The sequence below is a fragment of the Bos indicus genome, chromosome 21 (assembly GCF_029378745.1).
Source record: "Bos indicus isolate NIAB-ARS_2022 breed Sahiwal x Tharparkar chromosome 21, NIAB-ARS_B.indTharparkar_mat_pri_1.0, whole genome shotgun sequence".
Classification (NCBI taxonomy): domain Eukaryota; kingdom Metazoa; phylum Chordata; class Mammalia; order Artiodactyla; family Bovidae; genus Bos; species Bos indicus.
This window is the reverse complement of record NC_091780.1, coordinates 59,452,964-59,472,547: the sequence shown is the minus strand read 5'-3', so window position 1 is coordinate 59,472,547 and position 19,584 is coordinate 59,452,964. Positions and strand designations below refer to the sequence as shown.

The 19,584-nt window shown below is 49.7% G+C and overlaps 1 protein-coding gene across 2 annotated transcripts; it reads right to left on the bottom strand.

Moving 5' to 3' along the window:
• Nucleotides 1–9,335: 9,335 nt before the first annotated feature.
• Nucleotides 9,336–17,456, bottom strand: LOC109575335 (serpin A3-7). 2 transcript variants are annotated; one of them, XM_019983328.2, is made up of 5 exons: nucleotides 17,301–17,456; nucleotides 14,872–15,507; nucleotides 12,972–13,242; nucleotides 10,743–10,893; nucleotides 9,336–9,711 (listed from the first exon to the last, which is right to left on the bottom strand). In XM_019983328.2, the coding sequence occupies exons 2-5, from the start codon at nucleotides 15,503–15,505 to the stop codon at nucleotides 9,514–9,516; spliced, it is 1,254 nt and encodes a 417-aa protein (XP_019838887.2). In that variant the 5' UTR covers nucleotides 15,506–15,507; nucleotides 17,301–17,456; the 3' UTR covers nucleotides 9,336–9,513. The 2 variants fall into 2 exon arrangements, with proteins under 2 accessions (XP_019838887.2, XP_019838888.2); XM_019983329.2 differs by having other exon boundaries at nucleotides 17,305–17,411.
• Nucleotides 17,457–19,584: the final 2,128 nt, after the last annotated feature.

Below are 19,584 nucleotides of genomic sequence, written 5' to 3'. Positions count from 1 at the left end.
ACTAACCATGTCTTCCTGGGATCCTGGATGGTTGACATCCGCCAGGAGGGTCGCAGCCTGACATCAGCTCCCTAGAGGAGACACACAGCATACCTGAGACGGTGCTCTCCGGGATGGGAGTGAGGGGGTGGAAACAGAGCAGCTGGGACCGGGGAGGTGATTAACATGCATGGCCCACCTGGGACAGTGCACTCACCAAGCACCTGGTCACCTGAGCTGTTCGGATCTGGGAAGGGCACAAATCACACGCCCAGCTGAATCTGTGCCCTTGTGGAGTACACGAGAAACTCAACCTGAGCAGCTTAGACCTGGAAAGTGCACGGAATGCAGGCCTGCTTTGGACAGTGCCCCTGCAGAGCAACCTGGAGCCTGAGCAGTGTAGACCCGGAAAGCACATGCCGCTGTGAGCTGGGGCAAAATCAGTGTGGTCCACACACTGCGAGCACTCCTGACACACGCCAGTGATGTTTGCAGTGTTCCTCCCTCCCCACAACACAGCTGAACAAGTGAGCCTAAATGAAGTGACCAGCTTCGCCCCCTGGTGTCAGGGCGGAAATTAGGCACTGAAGAGGCTTGGAAAGAGAGGAAACCAAAAAAAAACAAAGAAGAGGGAACTGCTCTGGAAGTGACAGGTGCAACAGATTAAAACTCTGTAGTTAACATTGACTAAGCATTGGAAGGGGCCTATAGACCTTGAGATGGAGAGGGCAATGGCAACCCACTCCAGTACTCTTGCCTGGACAATCCCATGGACAGAGGAGCCTGGTAGGCTGCAGTCCATGGGGTCATGAAGAGTCGGACACAACTGAGCGACTTCACGTTTACTCTTCACTTTCGTGCATTGAAGAAGGAAATGGCAACCCACTCCAGTGTTCTTGCCTGGAGAATCCCAGGGATGGGGGAGCCTGGTGGGCTGCCGTTTATGGGGTTGCACAGAGTTGGACATGACTGAAGTGACTTAGCATCAGCATAGACCTTGAGAAGAAATACAAGCTGGAACAAGGAACTATCTGAAACTGAACTCACTCTACACTGCCCCAAAAGCTCCAGAGAAATTCTTAGATATATTTTTACTACTATCACTTTTAAATTTTTTTTAATTTATAAGTTCTTTATTACTCCTTTAATTTTCATTTTTATAACGTACTATTACCTTGCAAAAAAAGACCCTATTTTTAAAGCAAATTCCATATATATATTTCTTAACTTTTGTGATTGATTTTGTTTTGTATTTTTAATATTCTTTTTTTGAGAGTCTAACCTCTACTCTCAAAATTCTCCAAGCCATGTTTCAGCAATACATGAAGCGTGAACTTCCAGATGTTCAAGCTGGTTTTAGAAAAGGCAGAGGAACCAGAGATCAAATTTCCAACATCTGATAGATCAACGAAAAAGCAAGCGAGTTCAGAAAAATATCTATTTCTGCTTTATTGACTATGCCAAAGCGTTTGACTATGTGGATCACAATAAACTGAGGAAAATTCTGGAAGAGAGGGGAATACCAGACCACCTGACCTGCCTCTTGAGAAATCTGTATGCAGGTCAGGAAGCAACAGTTAGAACTGGAAATGGAACAACAGACTGGTTCCAAATAGGAAAAGGAGTACGTCAAGGTTGTATATTCTCACCCTGCTTATTTAACTTATATTCAGAGTACATCATGAGAAATTCTGGGCTGGAGGAAGCACAAGCTGGAATCAAGATTGCTGGGAGAAATATCAATAACCTCAGATATGCAGATGACACTACCCTTATGGCAGAAAGTGAAGAGGAACTAAAAAGCCTCTTGATGAAAGTGAAAGAGGAGAGTGAAAAAGTTGGCTTAAAGCTCAACATTCAGAAAACTAAGATCGTGGCATCAGGTCCCATCACTTCATGGGAAATAGATGGGGAAACAGTGGAAACAGTGTCAGACTTTATTTTTTTGGGCTCCAAAATCACTGCAGATGGTGACTGCAGCCATGAAGTTAAAAGACGCTTCCTCCTTGAAAGGAAAGTTATGACCAACCTAGATAGCATATTCAAAAGCAGAGACAATACTTTGTCAACAAAGGTCCATCTAGTCAAGGCTATGGTTTTTCCTGTGGTCGTGTATGGATGTGAGAGTTGGACTGTGAAGAAAGCTGAGCGCCGAAGAATTGTTGCTTTTGAACTGTGGTGTTGGAGAAGACTCTTAGAGTCCCTTGGACTGCAAGGAGGTCCAACCAGTCCATCCTAAAGGAGATCAGTTCTGGGTGTTCTTTGGAAGGACTGATGCTTAAGCTGAAACTCCAATACTTAGGCCACCTCATGCGAAGAGTTGACTCATTGGAAAAGACTCTGATGCTGGGAGGGATTGAGGGCAAGAGGAGAAGGGGATGACAGAGGATGAGATGGCTGCATGGTATCACCGATTCGATGGATGTGAATTTGATTAAACTCCGGGAGTTGGCGATGGACAGGGAGGCCTGGTGTGCTGCGATTCATGGGGTTGCAAAGAGTTGAACATGACTGAGCAACTAAACTGAACTGAACTGATTAAAAAGAATATATTTGAATCAGTTCTAATGAGGTAGATGAAACTGGAGCCTACTATACAGAGGCAAGTAAACCAGAAAGAAAAACACCAATACAGTATATTAACACATTTATATGGAATTTAGAAAGATGACAACGATGACCCTATATGCAAGAGAGCAAAAGAGACACAAATATAAAGAACAGACTTTTGGACTCTGTGGGAGAAGGCGAGGGGGTGTTGATTTGAGAGAACAGCATTGAAACATGTATATTACCTATGTGAAATAGATCATCAGTCCAAGTTCGATGCATGAAACAGGGCACTCAGAGCCAGTGCAATGGAACAACCCGGAGGGATGGGATGGGAGGGAGGAGGGAGGGCGGTTCAGGACAGGAGACACTTGTACACCTATGGCTGATTCATGTCAGTTATGCCAAAACCACCACAGTATTGTAAAGTAATTAGCCTTCAATTAAAATTAATTAATTAATTTTTAAAAAAGTACACTTTGGATGAAAGACTTCTATCTAATTTCCAAGAACATTTGTACCCAACACCCAATTTAGACCATAGAGAAAGGAAAACCCATAGAGCAAAGAAGGACATACTAAATAAACAAATCGACTATGATATGGCAAAAAACAAAGTAAGACAATTTTAGTCACAGTAGGAAACCTAAGGAGAAGAAAAAGGAGTAAAAAGAAAGCAAAACATAAATCTAAATGATAATATAGGGAATACTTGGGAGAAAATATTTTGCAGAGAACCAAAACAATACTTTCCATCTTGGGATGTCATCTTAGCAGTTCCTCGCTGGGCCGTTATGACTGTCAACTATTATGGTGGAGGCAAGTGATGCCTGTGGTTTCTGAGTTTAGACCAGCACTGTGAGGAAGGCCAAGCCACATGGAAGTAAGCCATGTGCGTGTCCTGACCACAGCTCAGCTGAGATCTTTGCTCACAGCAGCATCAACCACCAGGCACGTGAGTAAGGAGGCGTCCGATGGCTTCAGTCAGCCATGGTCCGTGAGTAAGCACAGGAGACACCCAGAGTGGAAACAGCCTTACTGAGCCCAACAGAATTGAGTGACAAAATTGTGAGAGACAGTAACAAGAAATGCGTGTTGTTTTATAAGATGACATTTGTATAACCAGCAAAAATATTTTTTAATGAAGGCAAAGTACTGATTTTTTTTTGACAAACAAGATCTAAGACAATCCATTACCAGTAGACCTGCATTACAAAAAGTGTTGAAGCAAGTTCTTGGGACAGAAAGTAAATAGGCAAATAAAAATTTGTAAAGAGGAATAAAGAGTGCCAAAAATAATAAACATGTTTTTTTTTTTCCTGATTGTGAATTCTTTGATGGGCAATTAACTGTGCATAGAAAATAAAAGCTGTAGTGTATTATGGGATTTAACACGTGTAAATTATAGAAAAGGAACAAGAGCACATGGGACAAAAGGGAGAAAAACAAGAATACTGAGATAAGGTTTTATGCTTTACTTGACGTGATATAGTATTATCAGATATGTGTTGATGAGTTAAAGATTTATTGTACATTCTCAATACACTGAAAAAATACACAAACTAAGAAGTATAGGTTTTAATCCAACAGTTGAGTGAAACAAAAACATGAAAACTCCTCAAATAACCCAAAAATACAGCAAGAGGAAACACAAAACAACACAAACTACAGATGGATCAAAGGCAAAACAAATAGAAAGTCAGAAGATCTACCCCAGTCATATCACTAATCCCTTTTTGTGAGCAAAATTATAGCTGGACTATAGCCTACCAGGCTGCTGTGTCCTTGGGATTCTCCAGGCAAGAATACTGGAGCCACGCCCTCTTCCAGTGGATCTTCCCGGCCCAGGGATCAAACTCACTTCTTTTAGGTCTCCTGCATTGGCAGGCGAGTTCTTCACCACTAGCGCTACCTGAGAAACCCATCATTCACCCTTATGGAAACGCGAATCAAAACTATAATAGACACTACCTCAAACCTAAGAGGGATATATTAATAATAGATACTAAACAACATGTGCTGTCAAGGATATGGAGAAATGAACCCATCGTACACTGCTGGTGAAAATGGTGCAGTTGCTCTAGAAATCGGTTTGGTGGTTCTTCAAAGCACTAAATGCAGAGTGAGCACGTGAGCCCGCAATTCCCTGCCTATGTACACACCCAGGGAAAATGAAAACATGCGTCCACAGAACAGTGTGCACGTGAATGTGTAGAGCAGCTTATTTATAAAACCCCAGAAACCTAAAACAGAAAACGATCAGCAAGGTGACAAATGCATAATCACGGTGCTGTATACGCAGACAACGGAACACGCCTCAGCCACAGAAAGGAGCGGAACACCGATACACACGCAACGCGGATGCATCCTGAAAACATTATGATACCTGAAAGAAGCTGGTCACCAAAGGTCACATATCGTATTATTCCCTTTATATAAAATATCCAGATGTTAAATCCAGAGACACCAAAATCACATTAGGAGTTACCATGCCCTGGGGAAAGGGTAGAATGGAGTGAGAGCTTAAAAGGTATGGGGTTTGCTCTGGGGGTGATTACAATGGTTAGACACTAAAAAGAAATAATAGTTTCACAGCATTGTGAATGTGATAATCATCATTAAATTTTATACTTTAAAATGGTTAATTTTATGTTATGTAAATTTCACTTCAGTAGAGAGAGATCTAAGGACAGAATAATTAAATGCCTCGTGTAGGCATTGTGTAGACATTGCTTGGATCCTAATTTTAAAAGAATTTGATTTTTAAGTTTACGAACCCATCAGGGGAGTGATAACTTGAAATTTGATAAAAATAAGGACTTATGCTTATTTTTAAGCGTGATATGCCGTTTTAAGTATTTTTAAAATTCTTATGATTAAAATAACAAGATGTGTAAGATTTGCTACAAAACAAATCCCAAAGAGGGAAAGGGTTAGGAGGCAGGGAATAATTGTATTGGCCCCATGTTAATAATGACTGAAGCTGCTGATATGTATGTGAGTTTATGTCATCCTCTCTATTTGTGCAATGCCTGAATTTTTCCATGAAACCAAAAGTCCTTGAGGGAGACACTGTGGTTTGATTCCCAGTGCTTAATGCATCCTCAGCATGAAATGGGGGCTCATGAGTGAGTGAAGGAAGGAGGGAAGGCGTGGATACCGTGCATATCATCATAACCCTTGTGTTCCTTCCCTTTACAACATCAAGCGAACATCAAGAGAAAGAATTGAAGATCCTGACAAGTCAAGGAAAACTGAGACTGTGTGTGTTTATGTCCAGGCAGTAGATGAGCAGAATAAAAATAAGTCATAGGAAACAAGACTCTTAAGAGTCCCTTGGACTGCAAGGACATCAAACCAGTCCATGCTAAAGGAAATCAGTCCTGAACAGTCACTGGAAGCACTGATGCTGAAGCTGAAACTGCAATACTTCAGCCATCTGATGCAAAGAACGGACTCCTTGGAAAAGCCCCTGATGCTGGGAAAGATTGAAGGCCGGAGGAGAAGGGGACAAGAGAGGGTGAGATGTTCGGATGGCATCATTGACTCAACGGACGTGAGTTTGAGCAAAGTCCGGGAGTTGGTGGTGGACAGGGAAGTCTGACGTGCTGCAGTCCATGGGATTGCAAAGTGTCAGACACGACAGAGCGACTCAACTGAACTGAAGTAAACAAAACTGGGAGCAGATGGAGTCTGGCTCACACCCATTAACCCATGTTCACCCTGCTTCTGCACTCAGTCTGGAGGCCACCTGAGTGTCACCCCTGCCACCAGGCCAGCTCGGGAAGCAGAAGGCCTTCGAGCTGTAAAAGTGTTGCAAACACTCTCTCTGTTGAGTACATACTAACTTTTCTGCTGCATTAAAAAAAAAAAAAAAAAGCTGCTCATCTCCCTTCAGGAGCACCCAGACCTGGATGCAGATGCACCCTGGGCTGTAACCAGCTCCTTGCACACCTGGACCCAGGACAGGAGGGTCGCAGCCCTGAGCTGGGGCAGCTCACAGTCTCCTCCAGGCAATGCCAGGTGGCCCCGGCCAAGGGGCAAACAGCCATGAGCATCAGCATTCAGGCAGGAGAGGACGTAATTCTCAAGAGAAAGACTCTCGGGATGTTCGTATTGCCTCTGGATCCATCCGACTCGGGAAGAACCATTTCAGTGACCTCCTGTCTTCTCACACATGTTCATACATGTACACACGCACACTCTCTCACACACACACTCTACCGTTTATCCCACTGTCGATGAGAAAACTGAGGGCCAAGGAGGCCCACCCCTGTGCCACGGGGCAGAGTGGGCTTTCTCCATCTCACCGACACCCAACAGACTGTTTGTGCCCATTCCAGTGACCCCACATCTCTCACCCTCAACTCTTTCTGCCCTAGGCTGTGTCCGCCCACACTGAGTCTCAGACCCATGACTGCATGTCTCTCTGGGCCATGTTTTCAGGCCTCTCCACCTCCATCCTCAGCCATGCAGTTGGCATCTCAAACTCCACAAGGAGGCTGCTAAGGAGGGATACAGAGAGCCCATGACTCGGAAGGGCGAGCACCAGGAATTCCTGAAATCAGACGTCAGGGAACCCCTTGCGGAGCCTGGCAGATCTACATGACATCATGGTCCCCTCTGTCCCATCTCAGGCTTCCCCCTACCTACCTGCAGGGCAAATATCACTCAGCAAGTGATATTGGCTCCAACACTGGAAATCAGCAGAGACCTTGGAGCTAAGGAGACACCAGAGCATCCTATCAGGAAACCCACCTGTCCCTCACGGGGGAAGTCTTGACCTTAACTCTCATCCTCCACTGGTCAGGATCCCCTCCTACCTCCTCCATCCCACGCACTCGGCTCTCTCCAGGGATTCTGGGCACCAGCCCCCTGGGTTGTTCCTGTGCAGCCCCGGGTTAGCGGTGCTGTCAAGCCACATCTGATATCTATCCCTAAGGACTGTGCCAGGCTGCAGCCTTGTGGCTGGTCACCCCACCCCCTGAGTCTCTCCTAAGTTCACACAAACAGACCCAAAGAACTAGCAGCATCTTTATCACGCACAAGCCAACTCCAGCCCAGCTCTTGCCAGGCTGAAGGCTGAACTCTAGAAAAGTTGACTGCACCCCCTCTTAGCTCTCCTTCTCTGGCCTTCCAGCCAGGGCGGGGCTTCCCTCATTCTGCTCATCTTGTCCTTGCCCCGCCCCCCTGTGGCTTTAGTCACTGCATCCCAGAAACCACTCATTCTCCCTTTACCCCTAAGTCCCCTTCCCTGTCCGCTGTCTGCCTCTCCTGTGGTCCTGGGGTGACGGCTTTCCTCCCTGGCTCCCCGCTCCTCCCCACTCTGTTCCTCTCCCTGGTGCCTTGCCTTTGGGTGTCCTCCTCTTTGCACCCCTTGGCACTCAGCTTAGGGGACCTCCTTCCATCCGTGCTCACCTGTCCATCCTGGGAGGATCAATCCTGATGCTTCCCTCCTGCCTGGTTCTCTCCTGAACTTCCCCTGAGCAGATGCCTTCGCTGCCTCCTGGGAACCATGCAAATCTCCTCACATCAACCCTCTGTTTAAATCCCTTTAAAGCTGCCTAGGACCCCATGGAACTTTCCCAGAACCCTCACTGAGTCCCAGGTCCCCGGTTCTCCAGCGGTTCCATCATGGCCCTGTGCTCCCTGCCGACCCTCACTTTCTGCTCCAGTTGTGCCCAATTTCTTTCCCTTTCTTGAAAATGCCTCCCTCGCTTGTTCTCTTGCTGGCAACACTCTGCTCTCTGTTCACCCACAACCTTCTACCTTTCCTCTGCTGGCAGCACTGCAATCCCCTCCTCCAGGAAGCCTTCCCTGACTGCCCACTGAGTCTGGTCCTCCCCTCTCAGCCTCCAATCCCTTTCTTCATCACCCATCTCCCCCATATATTCTAAGTCCCATGAGGCCCATTGCTGCAAAAATCTTTATGGGCCGAGTGGCTGTGTGATTTAGCATGTTCCTCTGACATCCATCTGGTTGGGATAACATCTTGCTGGCAGTAATTTCTAGCTGTGGGGATCTGTGGCCTTGGGGGAATTACTGAGCCTCTCTGTTCCTCAGTTTGCCCATTGGTAAAATGGGATGAGTAACAGCAGGTATCTCATGTGACATAAATGGGTTATTCCAGGTAGAGGTCTTAGCAGCTTGCTTGGAAGAGAGATCTCTTCCAAGAGACGTCAGTTTGGGTGACGTCATCATTACCGTGTGCTCTCCCCGGGGATCTCACAGCCCCAGTTCGTCAGGGGGCTGATGGGCTGTGTGTTGCTGTTATTACACATTGTGTGTCTATTGCTCTTTGACTCCTAGGAGCGCCATATTGGTGCTGATGGGGATCCTCTGTCAGGGGAGGAGGTGGAATTCGCCAGGCGGTGGAGGAGCTCAGCTGGGATCCTGGGAGTAGCTGGTCTCCCAGGTTGGGGTGCTGGGCAGCAGAGGGGTGATCCTGGGGAAGGAGGCCTAACTCAGCCGCAAGAAGGAGGGGTCCAGGGGCATGTGCCAGAAGAGGTCAGTGTCAGAGCCCATGCAAGTGAGCACCACGGCACATCCCAGGCCCTGGGGAGGAAGGAGTGAAACTTGACCTGGACCCAGAGCCCCTGGAAGTGGTCATCGGCAGCAAGGGCCCCTCGCAGTTCTAGTCCTGAGGTCCAGTGGGCTTGGTCACAGGTGCAAAGCCTGCTCCTGGGCCGGCTGGTGAGGCTGAGGCAGAGGGGCCCAGAGGGGGGTGGGCTGAACGTGTGTGGTAGGGCGGGAGGCTTGGCCTTGGGGCCCAGCAGCAGGGCGGAGACGCACAGGAAAGCCTCCAGTCCAAGGAAGGTGCTTTATTGCTGTTCTGTGGCCCAGAGCCTCCTTGTCACCAGGACATACAGCGCCCGTGCACCTGGAGCCCCTAGCACTGTCGCTGTCACCTTCCAGGGATGAGCAGAGGGGGCCAGGCTGCTTCCAGGGACCTGGGCACCCAGCTCCTTAGGGAGGAGGGGAGCTCTAGGCTTCCTTGGGGTTGGTGACTTTGCCCAAAAAGATGATGCTCTGAGTCTCTTTGCAGAATATGGAAAGCAGAAAGGGCCTGTTGAAACTGACAGTTAGCGTGTGCAAGAGTGATGAGGTAGCCATTACGACAGCCGTGACAGCAGCTCCTTCCGTGCCCTCCTCGCCCACGTCGAGCACAGCCTTGTGGATCACCTGTAGGGACACCGGAACATTACCACTGGAGATGGGGAGGCAGGGTGTGAGCAGGGGCCTGAGCGCCTCTGAGGACCGACATTCATCCACCTGCTCCTGGTCTGTCACTGTGCTGTCAACCTGTTCAATCTGTCTGTTTCCCATCCAACTATCAGCTGCTTTGCCGTTGTGATGCATGGATGTGGAAAGGGAAGCTGAGAGTCCTGGGCCCAGGGTCAGAGAGGCAAAGAGCAGGGGCTCCTGGATCTGGATCCCTCTCTGTCTGAGTTCACAGACTCTGCTGTCCCCCAAGCACCCCCTAGTGTAGGGGGAGGGGCCAGATCGAGGCACTTTTCTTACAGGGAACCGTCCACAGTCCTTCTATACCGAAGCTGCAGATGAGCGGCACTGCTTTCTGCGCCACTGTGGCCCCAGCTGACGTGTCCCTGAGCCCTCAGCTACCTTGCCTAGAATTGGCTTCCCAGCCCTGGACCACAAGGCCCCATGGGCCCCTGTGCCTCCTTTACCAGGCCCTCTGGCAGGTGGGGTGCAGGGGAGAATGCAGGGCTGTCCAGCCACCCCCATTCATTCTAACTTCTCTGCTTCTAGGATGGCTGTACCAGGACCCCTGGGGTCCTTCTCTCCTGCTCTTAGCATATTCATCATGATGGCCCTGAGCCATTGTTAGTACCTCTTACCTGCTCTGCCAGTTTCTTCATGCTGGGTAAGAACTATCACCATATTTTGTAGATGAAAAGAACTAAGGGCCACAGGATTTTATTTGCCTGTTTAGGCATGAAAAGTAGAGCTTGCAACGGGGTCCACTGATTCCACTCCAGGGGAATTCTTTCCCAATAATGGACTCCTGGTCAAATTATATTTCAGGGAAGGTGGGGACAACTCCCAAGATGATTGTAACTCAGTCCTGGGGAGGGTGATTGATTTATAGGAAATTCAATGAATTTGCAAATTCAGAATTAGCCAAACATCTGCCTGTCTGCCCCCATTCAAGCTCCTATAAAAAGGATGAATTGTGCAAAGTTTAGACTTACGTGGGAAACTGCCAGCTTGTGGTCATCTGTGATTCCTGAGAAGTCCGCATCGCTGGTGAAGATTTTCTTGATACCCAGCTGGGAAAGGATGTCTTTCAGCTGGTAGTGGCTGGAGATGGAAAACCTTGGCAGCCTGAGTCGATGTATAAGTCTAGGAATGAGAAAGATAAACTTGAATTCACGCTGGACAGTGTCTGCCTTTCTTCCACCTCACAGTTTGATCTTCTGTAGTTTCATCTCCAACCACCTCCTTAATACTGTAAAGATGAACATCCTTCCTCAGTGTCTAGACCCCTCAGGCTAACTCTCCTTAATTCCTAATTATGCATTCCTGACGGCAAGAGTCTAATGTCCCTAGGGCTGGGGCTGTGGTGTTGCCCACAAAGGTCCTTGCCTCTCCCCTGCACGGTTGCAGGCAAGGAAAACACCCTCCTCCAACAGGGATTTCACAGTAGCTAGGAGATTGTGCCCGGGGGGCTGTTTCACAGGCACCAGGAAGGCTTCCTGCAGGAGATGGCATGTGGCCTGAGTCTCAGGGGAAGGGATGGATCTAACTGGGTGAAGAGGATCCTAGGAGGAGGTGGATGCACTTGCAGGAATGTGGGAAGCCAGAGGGGCAGTTCCACAATCCAAGGCCGGCCTGAGTGCGGGCGGCAGGGAAGGAAGGAGCTGAACAGGGGCTTGGAGGGGATATGGGGGGCTGGGGGCTGCAGTCAGGGGACTTGGGGACATGAATCATCCAATTCAGAGTCTCCATCTTGCCTTCCCAGTTGAGGACAGAACAGCTTCAGCTCTGAGCAGAACCGCAGGCAGGTTCTTGGAGCAAGAGATGCTGTCTCCCACCCTGAGGCCTCCCTCCCTCTCTCTGTATTTCCCTTAACAGTCTTGTCAGGCTATCTGGTTTTAGATGCCAAATATGAGGAGTCTCCCCTTAAACTGTGGGGTGTCCGCACAGCTACCCACACCCCCTCCCTACCCGATCCTGCAGACCCTGGCCCAGCTGCCTCTCCTTCTCTTGTCCCCCTGAGATCGGTCTCCTGAATCCCACCTCCTGGTCTGTGTCTACCCTCAGTTTACCCAGAACTCAACCCCTCCCTATACTTGCCGGCTCCTCCTGGTCCAGCCCCTAGCGCCCTCCCCTGGGTGACCCCACTGGGCTCCTGGTTGCCTCCCTGCCTCCATTCAGGTCCTCTGCCATCTGCTCTCCACTCAGCACCCTGGGTGGTTCTTCTAAAACATCACTCAGCTCTTTCGCTCTTTGACTCAAAACCTTGTGATGAGTTTCCATTTCTCTTAGATGGTGGGGGAGTCAAGGGATCTGCAAGACTCCAACTGACCTGAGTCCTCCCTAAGGACCCTGACCTCTCCCAACTTCCCCTCGCACTCCCTCTGCTCTCCTGCTCTGGCCTCACTAATCCTCAATGACACCAGGCTCACTCCTGCTTCAGAGGCTTTGCACTGGCTGTTCCTTTGGTCAGCAATGCTTTTCCCCACAACATCCACATGACTCAGTCCCTCACCTCAAACATCACCTAAGTGCTATCCTAATTATAATCACAAACTACCCCTGGATCCAATTTTCCTTCTCTTTTTCCTTTATTTTCCCTCACCTCACCATTTCCCATCTCTCTGAGTACAAACTTACTTAGTTATTTATTTCTTATCGGTCTCCCCCAGTCACAAATTAAGCACCATGAAGGTGGGAATTTAGTGTTTTATTTGCCGACTCGGGATCTAAATCATGCCCTTAGACATAACACGATCTTCATTAATTAATTCAACCAGTGCCAAGTGGATAAATGAATAAATGAGTGGCTATGATGGAAAGACAGTGTCAAGCTGGTCCTCAGAGCCTGTCTCACCAGAGCCCTCACCTGATCCCGATTCTATCCCTTCCTCTCCACCGTCGAAAGGTGGAGCCAAAGAAAGAACTGCGTGAGCGTTGGGTGTTCTGTTGAGGATCCTACTGACTCAATACATGTTGATGTGAGAGGAACCCTCAGTCCCCTTGCCGTCCCCTCCTCTAATGTCATCATCCTATGGAAGGAAAAATTTTGCCCCAAAGTCCCTAAGGTAGCAAAGGGCAAAGTCATCTCAGTACAGGTTCTCCCACCACTGTCCCGCCCCCTGACATTCCTGAGGCCCTGCTGCTGGGAGTCAGGAGTCCAGGAAGAGGGGGAAGGACCAAGAGGGCAAGTGAACCCACAGCTCCGGGTCCTGGGGAGTCACCTGGGCTGCAGGGAGTTTCGCCACCGCGTCAGCGTCTCCGGGGTCAGCTTGGCTTCCAGGTCCTGCATTTTGCCCTCATCGGGGAGGATGAAGAGGGCGCTGTCGTTGCTGGTGTACGTGAGCTCCACCAGCGTGCAGCCCAGCTCCTCGTCCCGGAAGTAAGGGGTTTCCAGGTAAAGGGTCATCATGGGTACAATCACCCTCTCGTTCTGGCTCACGTGGAACTCTGATTCGTAAGTATGGTTAGGATTAAATGGCGTCTTCCACTGGGCTGGAGGAGAAGTGATAGATGAGGACTCTGTGAGTACAAGGACTGTGTCCTCTCCCTCTTCTGCCCTGATCCCTCAGTGGGGAAGACCCTCCCTGCACCAGCTGTGCCCCCGTACCATGTGCCTCTGTGTGGGCCTGCCAGGGTGTGCACATGTGCCTGGGCAGATGGGTAAGCCCTTGGGGATGGGGTGAACCCCGCAGGTCAGGATTGAGAAGGGGGGCAAGAAGCAAAGCTGGTTAGTTGTGCTACATGCAAAGTCAACAGGAAATATGGAGGGCAAGGGAGAGATGGGGATGAGGCTGGGCCTGGGGAGATACGGGACCTCCTGGCCCTTCAAGGGGACATGTTAGTGACCAGGGGTTAGTCATTGGCTGGTCAGGGAGGACACACATCCCTGCAGCCTTGCGAGCCCGGCTGGAGCAGGAGCCACACAGGGATCCAGAGGGCAGGGCGGGGTCAACAGAGGAGAGGACTCGGGTCTCCACCCAGGAGGATGGATCCTCGCTGAGGCCAGGACTTCTAGAGGAGTTCAGGGCTCTGGGGCTTCAGGGAATGTGTATCCCCACCACCTCCTGTTTGTTTCCACCCCTGCCTGTGTCCTCAAGGTTAGAGGCGGGGGTAGACGGAAAGGGAGGCTGCCTCGGGTGCCCCTGGGGAAGAGACTTGTAAGGAGAATGTCCTGAAGTGGAAAAGGAAAGGGAAGCACAGAAAACGCAAAAACCAAACATAGCAGGACAGGCCTGGATTCGTTTTTAAGAATAATTCACTTCTAAGCTTTTATTTACAGACAACTACAGTGGCCCAAGAGGGCTGCTCTGGACTCTGCCAGGAGCCCCCAGCTCTGGACTAACTTGTCTCCAAGAGCTGGTGTCTCTTCCATAGCTGACCACTTCCTGACTTGATAATCTATCTCTGGATCCCTATTGGCCCTTCTTGCTCCCTGTGCAAAATCCATCTGCCTCTACTCTGCCCCTTGTGAATATCCAGGCTGAGGTTTGCCATGTTGACCTCCTGATACCGGGACCGGGCGTCAGACCAGCTTGCAGCCAGGATAGGATCCTGTCTAGGAGGCTCCCTTCTGTAGAGGCTGCTCCCTTATGGTGGCCTGGCCTGTTCCCCCCTAAGCTGATAGAAGAGCACAGATGAAGACCCTGGGACGCACAGGCTCCCCAGAGTCTCTCTCACCGTGAAGACCCCTGGCCTCACCGGGAGCCTCCAGAGACCAAGTCCCCCGGCAGGTCAGAACCAGCCCATGGTGGGCAGGGCCTAGGGTCCTGAGGGCTCCACCACCACCTCATCAGGAAGGACACACACAAGAATGATGGGAATGGGAAGATCCTTCCTCTAGCAGCCAGGTAAGATTAAGTCAAAACAAAACTCTCCCTCTGCATCAGAAAAAGGGTTAGCAGCTTCCCTGCACTAACATCCTATAATGAACATTGGAATTTAGGAAATCCAAAGACGATCAAAGCCAATGGTTGGGGCAGGGCCTCAGTGCCGAAGCCCCTTAAGCTGAGGGCAGCCTTCTCTATAGTGTTTCGCCTAATGACAGTTGACTAAGCCAGGAAATAGCCCTGAAGTCTCAGAAAATAAATATTTATTCCTCTAAACCCCAAACTAGGCACCCACCTTTAAAGAAGATATAATTCAACAAGATTAAATTTGTGAGCACGTCAAGATCATTGAAGAGCTTCTCAATTTTTCCATGAGTTTTATTCTTCACATATTCATTGATAAGCTTTACGGCAGCTTCAGAATCCTTGAAGTTAGTGGATAAAACCTCAGAGGCGTAAAAAGCCTCGGCATCTTTCCTGAATTTGTCCAGCAGCTTCAGCTCCTCTGACACAAACATGGCGTTGCCCACGCTCAGCTGCAGCTGGTTGCTGGGCTGATTGAACGTCTGCAGGAGGTGCTGGAAGCCCTGGTGGATTTCTGTCTCGGGGGTCTCTGTGAGGTTGAACTTGAGACCTTCCAGGATCTCTGTCACAGTGTGGTCATGAGCCCCCAGGGACAGGAAGGCCAAGGCTATGGAGATGCTCAGAGGGGAGAAGATGACATTCTTATTGGGGTCCTTCAAAGCCAACTGCTTGTAGAGGCTGAAGGCGAAGTCAGTGTTGCTGGAGGCTAATGAGTGGCCATCCACAGACGTCCCTTTGTGCTGTTCTTCTGGGGTCACATTCTCTGGGAGGCAGTGGACCCTGGAGCAGAACCCAGACACCAGGAGCCCCAGAGCCAGGAGGAAGGAAGTTCTCTCTGTCCTCATGTCTGAAAAGCAAAGCTCCTTTCAGTCCGCATGTCAGATGATGTCCCAACCCCCGCCACTGTCCCCCGTGGTCTCTGTTCTCTCAGCCCTGCTGCTCTGTGACCTTCCAGGGATAGGCACCCTGCTGGGCTCCCAACACACACGAGGAGGCTCTGGGCTCCCTCTCACCCTTTGGTCAAGTGCTGTGATCATTAGCAATCTCCCCAGTGGAGAGACTGGGCACAGAGAGAGGAAGGGGCTTTCCCAAGGTCACACAGTAAGCAGTGGAGAGAGTGAGAGTGAGGAGCCTGGGGTGCCTGGCTCCAGGGCGAGGAAGCTGGTGATGGGTGTGAGGTGCTGTCCAGCGAGACCCATTTCCCTCTTCCTGGGAGCTGACACTGTCAGAGGGGCCTAGGAAGCAGGGCTCCTTTCCCACTGTGCCCCGACTCTGTCACCCCCAAGAAGGAGCTCTGCACTGATCAGAGGACACAGCACTTCTCCCCACCTCTGAGGACAAGGGTGTGACCTCAGGGAGGCTCTCCTGTCGAGGTGTCTGGTCCCAGTGAGGGTTCAGGAGAGAGGCCACCAGAGGCAGCGGGAGCCGTGCTGGAGCCTGGCTGCCCTGAGGAGGGCTGGTGTAAAGAACAAGGAGGGCAGAGCGTTCTGCTCAGCCCCTGCCACGGGGACATGTGAAGGGTGCTCCCAACAAGAACCGGGAAAGGCCTCCTAGTGGGGAGAAGCAGGGTGAGCTCAGAGTCTCAGGGACCTGGTCGAGGATGTCTATTGGACTACTGTGAGTGTTGTGTGGTGACGAGCAGTGACTGCACCTCCCTGATCCTCAGTTCCCACCTCTGTCCAACATATGGAACGGCTCAGGTGACGTACAGGAAGAAGGTTCTGGGCTCCTAAGAGGAGTTCCAGATGTGTCACCCCCTGCACTGGCCACCCTCTCTAGGACTCTACAAGCTAGACTGTGAACCCTGGGGACAGAGGATCGCGATACTGCCCGGGAAACCTCCAAGAGAGACTGAGGTCAAACTGGTGACCTTTTCCCTTCAACCTCTGCCCTGTCATCTCAGGATTCAGAGGAGAGAGCACTGCTGGGGTGGTGACGGGGGAAGTGGGGAGATTGAGGAGGGGAGAAGCCTGAGCTGAGCCTCAGCCAGAGCCCAGGGGAAAGGCCTCACACAAGTCTGAGGACAGAGGCGATCAGCTTCCCCAAGAGTTCAGTTTGTTCAGTGCTGATGCAATGGTTTCTTTCAAAAAGAATTAAATATTTTTTTCCAAAATTATCTTGAAGGAATGGTGCTTTTTATTTAGCCAGATTAAGGCTCTATTTCTAAGCAGGTTCACCTCCCTTCTGCTTGGCCAGGGGCCCTAGAGAGGCAGTGGAGCCCAGAAAACCCCCCTGGAGACCCCTCTGCCCAGCGGAACCTGGTGCACTAATTCTGTCCCCAGGGCTCTCTGAGAGCAGTGCCCTGTCCCAGGCAAGGAGACGCACCTCAGGCCCTTGGGGGAGCTCTGACCTGACGCTGGATGCACAGCTATATGGAGCGCAGCTGGCTCGAATAACAATCCAAAACAGTCAGAAGAAGAAATGTCCCCAGAAGCCCTGGTGGCACATCCCTCCCTTTGCAAGATGAAAACTAAGACCCAGAGAGAGGACTGGTCTTCAGAGGACTCAGAACCCTCCCAGCATCAGACACATGTCCTCCTGCCTCCCTCCTGCCTCAGGCTCTACTGACCCCTGATCAAGGCCAGAACCACCCTGGGAAAGGGGTCCCTTGGCTCCCAGTGTGGGAGCATCACGGATTACCTGCCTGCGAGAGCGGGGTGTGGGCAGTGGATCCAGAGCCGCCGCCTGCCCGGATGCTGGAGTTTCCCGGGTGCTGCTGCCTATTTATCCTGCAAAGCCCTCCTCCCAGGCTTGTGAAACATTGGCGGGGACAACACAGGACTCTGTCCTCTGACTGGAAATGGGCAGATGACCATTCCTGGTAACAGGTTTCATTAGATCTACTCAAACAATCTAGTTACCGAAATTGCTTTTTCCCCCTAAAAAATATCCATAAAACTAGCACACACAAAAAGTCTATCCTGTGTTAGAGTTTTCTTCTGTTTATAAAATACTCATTGAGGAACATGTGACAACTCAGAAAACATCAAATGGACCATTGAAAACTTCTCCAAATTGTTGTTCTTTTTAAAGAGTATTGACTCTTATTGGTGTTTTATTCCTGTTTCTGATATCCTCATTGAGGATCATGTAGAACCCTGAAAATGTAAAGAGCTTGGAAAATATTCCCTAGCACTCTATCCCCAGGGAAATCCCAAGTCAGCACTGTGTTGTGTGTCTTTGTTGGGAGTTTTCTTTGCAGTGTGTATGTGTGCATGCGCCTTTATGTGATAGGAATCTCCAAACACAAACTCACACATGTTTTTCTTTGTTTTGTTTTTCATTTGGCTGCACTAGGTCTTAGTTGAGGCAGGCGGGATCTTTAGTTTGGGCATGTGGGATCTAGTTCCTTGACCAGGGATCAACCCCAGGCCCTCTGCATTGGGGGCGCTGAGCCTAAGCCCCCAGACCTCCAAGGAAGGCCCTCACACATGGTTGTTAATATGCTATAAGCTATTTGTTTGCAGCTTGATTTGCAAGTTGAGGCACTCCTTTTGCATTCCCACAGGGCTGATGTGAGCCTGAGGACCCCAGAGAATGTCAGGAGCTCCAGTGTCTGGGGCCACTGGTCTCGGCCATGACCTTCATCCTTCTGCCCTTCACTATGTGTTCAACGAAAGAGCCGGTTGTCCTCCACCCCTAATGAGATATCTTAGATGTCTCATTGAGCCAATCTCAGGTATTTTATGGGCTCAGGGAATAAACCTACCCGTTCATCCCTCATAGTCACCACCCTCGAGCCATGACACCCCCTGACAGACCCTTGGGGACCGCTGGGGGTTCCATCAAGCACAGTTTGCAAACCACTGGCTTTGTGCTGAGTTTATGGCTTTTCCATGAAGTAACCTTCAATTCTGAAAGTACTATTCACCAGCTGTTTGAACCCACGCAATTTGCTGGAAATCGATCAACCTTAAACTCTTCAACTCTAAAATGCATGCGGATAACAACACTTCCCTGACTGGAAAGGCATGGGAGGACATCTCTGTGAAGACTTAGTCAAATAATACTGAATTGAGCTCTAGTAGAACAACTTTTTGTTGTTTTGCATAGTGTGGCATCGTTTGTTGTTCAGATGTTAAGTTGTGTCCAACTGTTTGTGACACCATGGACTGGAGCATGCCAGAATTCCCTGTCCTTCACTATCTCCCCAGAGAAGACAATGGCACCCCACTCCAGTACTCTTGCCTGGAAAATCCCATGAACGGAGGAGCCTGGAAGGCTGCAGTCCATGGGGTCGCTAAGAGTCGGACACGACTGAGCGACTTCACTTTCACTTTTCACTTTCATGCTATGGAGAAGGAAATGGCAACCCACTCCAGTGTTCTTGCCTGCAGAATTCCAGGGATGGGAGAGCCTGGTGGGCTGCCGTCTATGTGGTCGCACAGAGTCGGACACGACTGAAGTGACTTACCTTACCTTACCTTCACTATCTCCCAGAGTTTACTCAAATTCAGGTCCATCAAGTTGGGGATGCCATCCAACCATCTCATTCTGTCATCCCTTTGTCCTCCTGCCCTTAGTCTTTCCCAGCATCAGGGTCTTTTCCAATGAATCTGCTCTTCTCATCAGGTGAGATGGACTGGAAGGACTGAGCTTCAGCATCAGTCCTCCAGTGAATATTCAGGGTTAATTTCCTTTAGGATTGAAGTTTTGATCTCCATGACGTCCAAGGGGCCTCTGCATCCATACAGAACTTAAAAAGTATTCAGTGACAGAAAGGCTCTGAGATGATCAAGAAGAGCTCGTCCTTCCTGAGATCATGATCTATGTCCTATCAGTCTCCAAATATCTCCAGAAGTGACTGTATATTTTTAAGTTACAGAAAATCACAAGGAACATAGACATGAAAACAAAGCTGCAGTCTATTTTTCTGTTTTAAGTCCAGATGTAAATAGCGGGTTGACAAGGTAATTCATGTTGT

Excerpts from the sequence above, each read along its gene's own strand:
- LOC109575335 (XM_019983328.2), bottom strand. The coding sequence starts at position 15,505 with ATGAGGACAGAGAGAACTTCCTTCCTCCTGGCTCTGGGGCTCCTGGTG. Across the intron at positions 13,243-14,871 it reads GAATTATATCTTCTTTAAAG|CCCAGTGGAAGACGCCATTT; the intron begins GTGGGTGCCTAG and ends CTTCTCCTCCAG. Across the intron at positions 9,712-10,742 it reads ACAAGCTGGCAGTTTCCCAC|GTGATCCACAAGGCTGTGCT; the intron begins GTAAGTCTAAAC and ends GTGTCCCTACAG.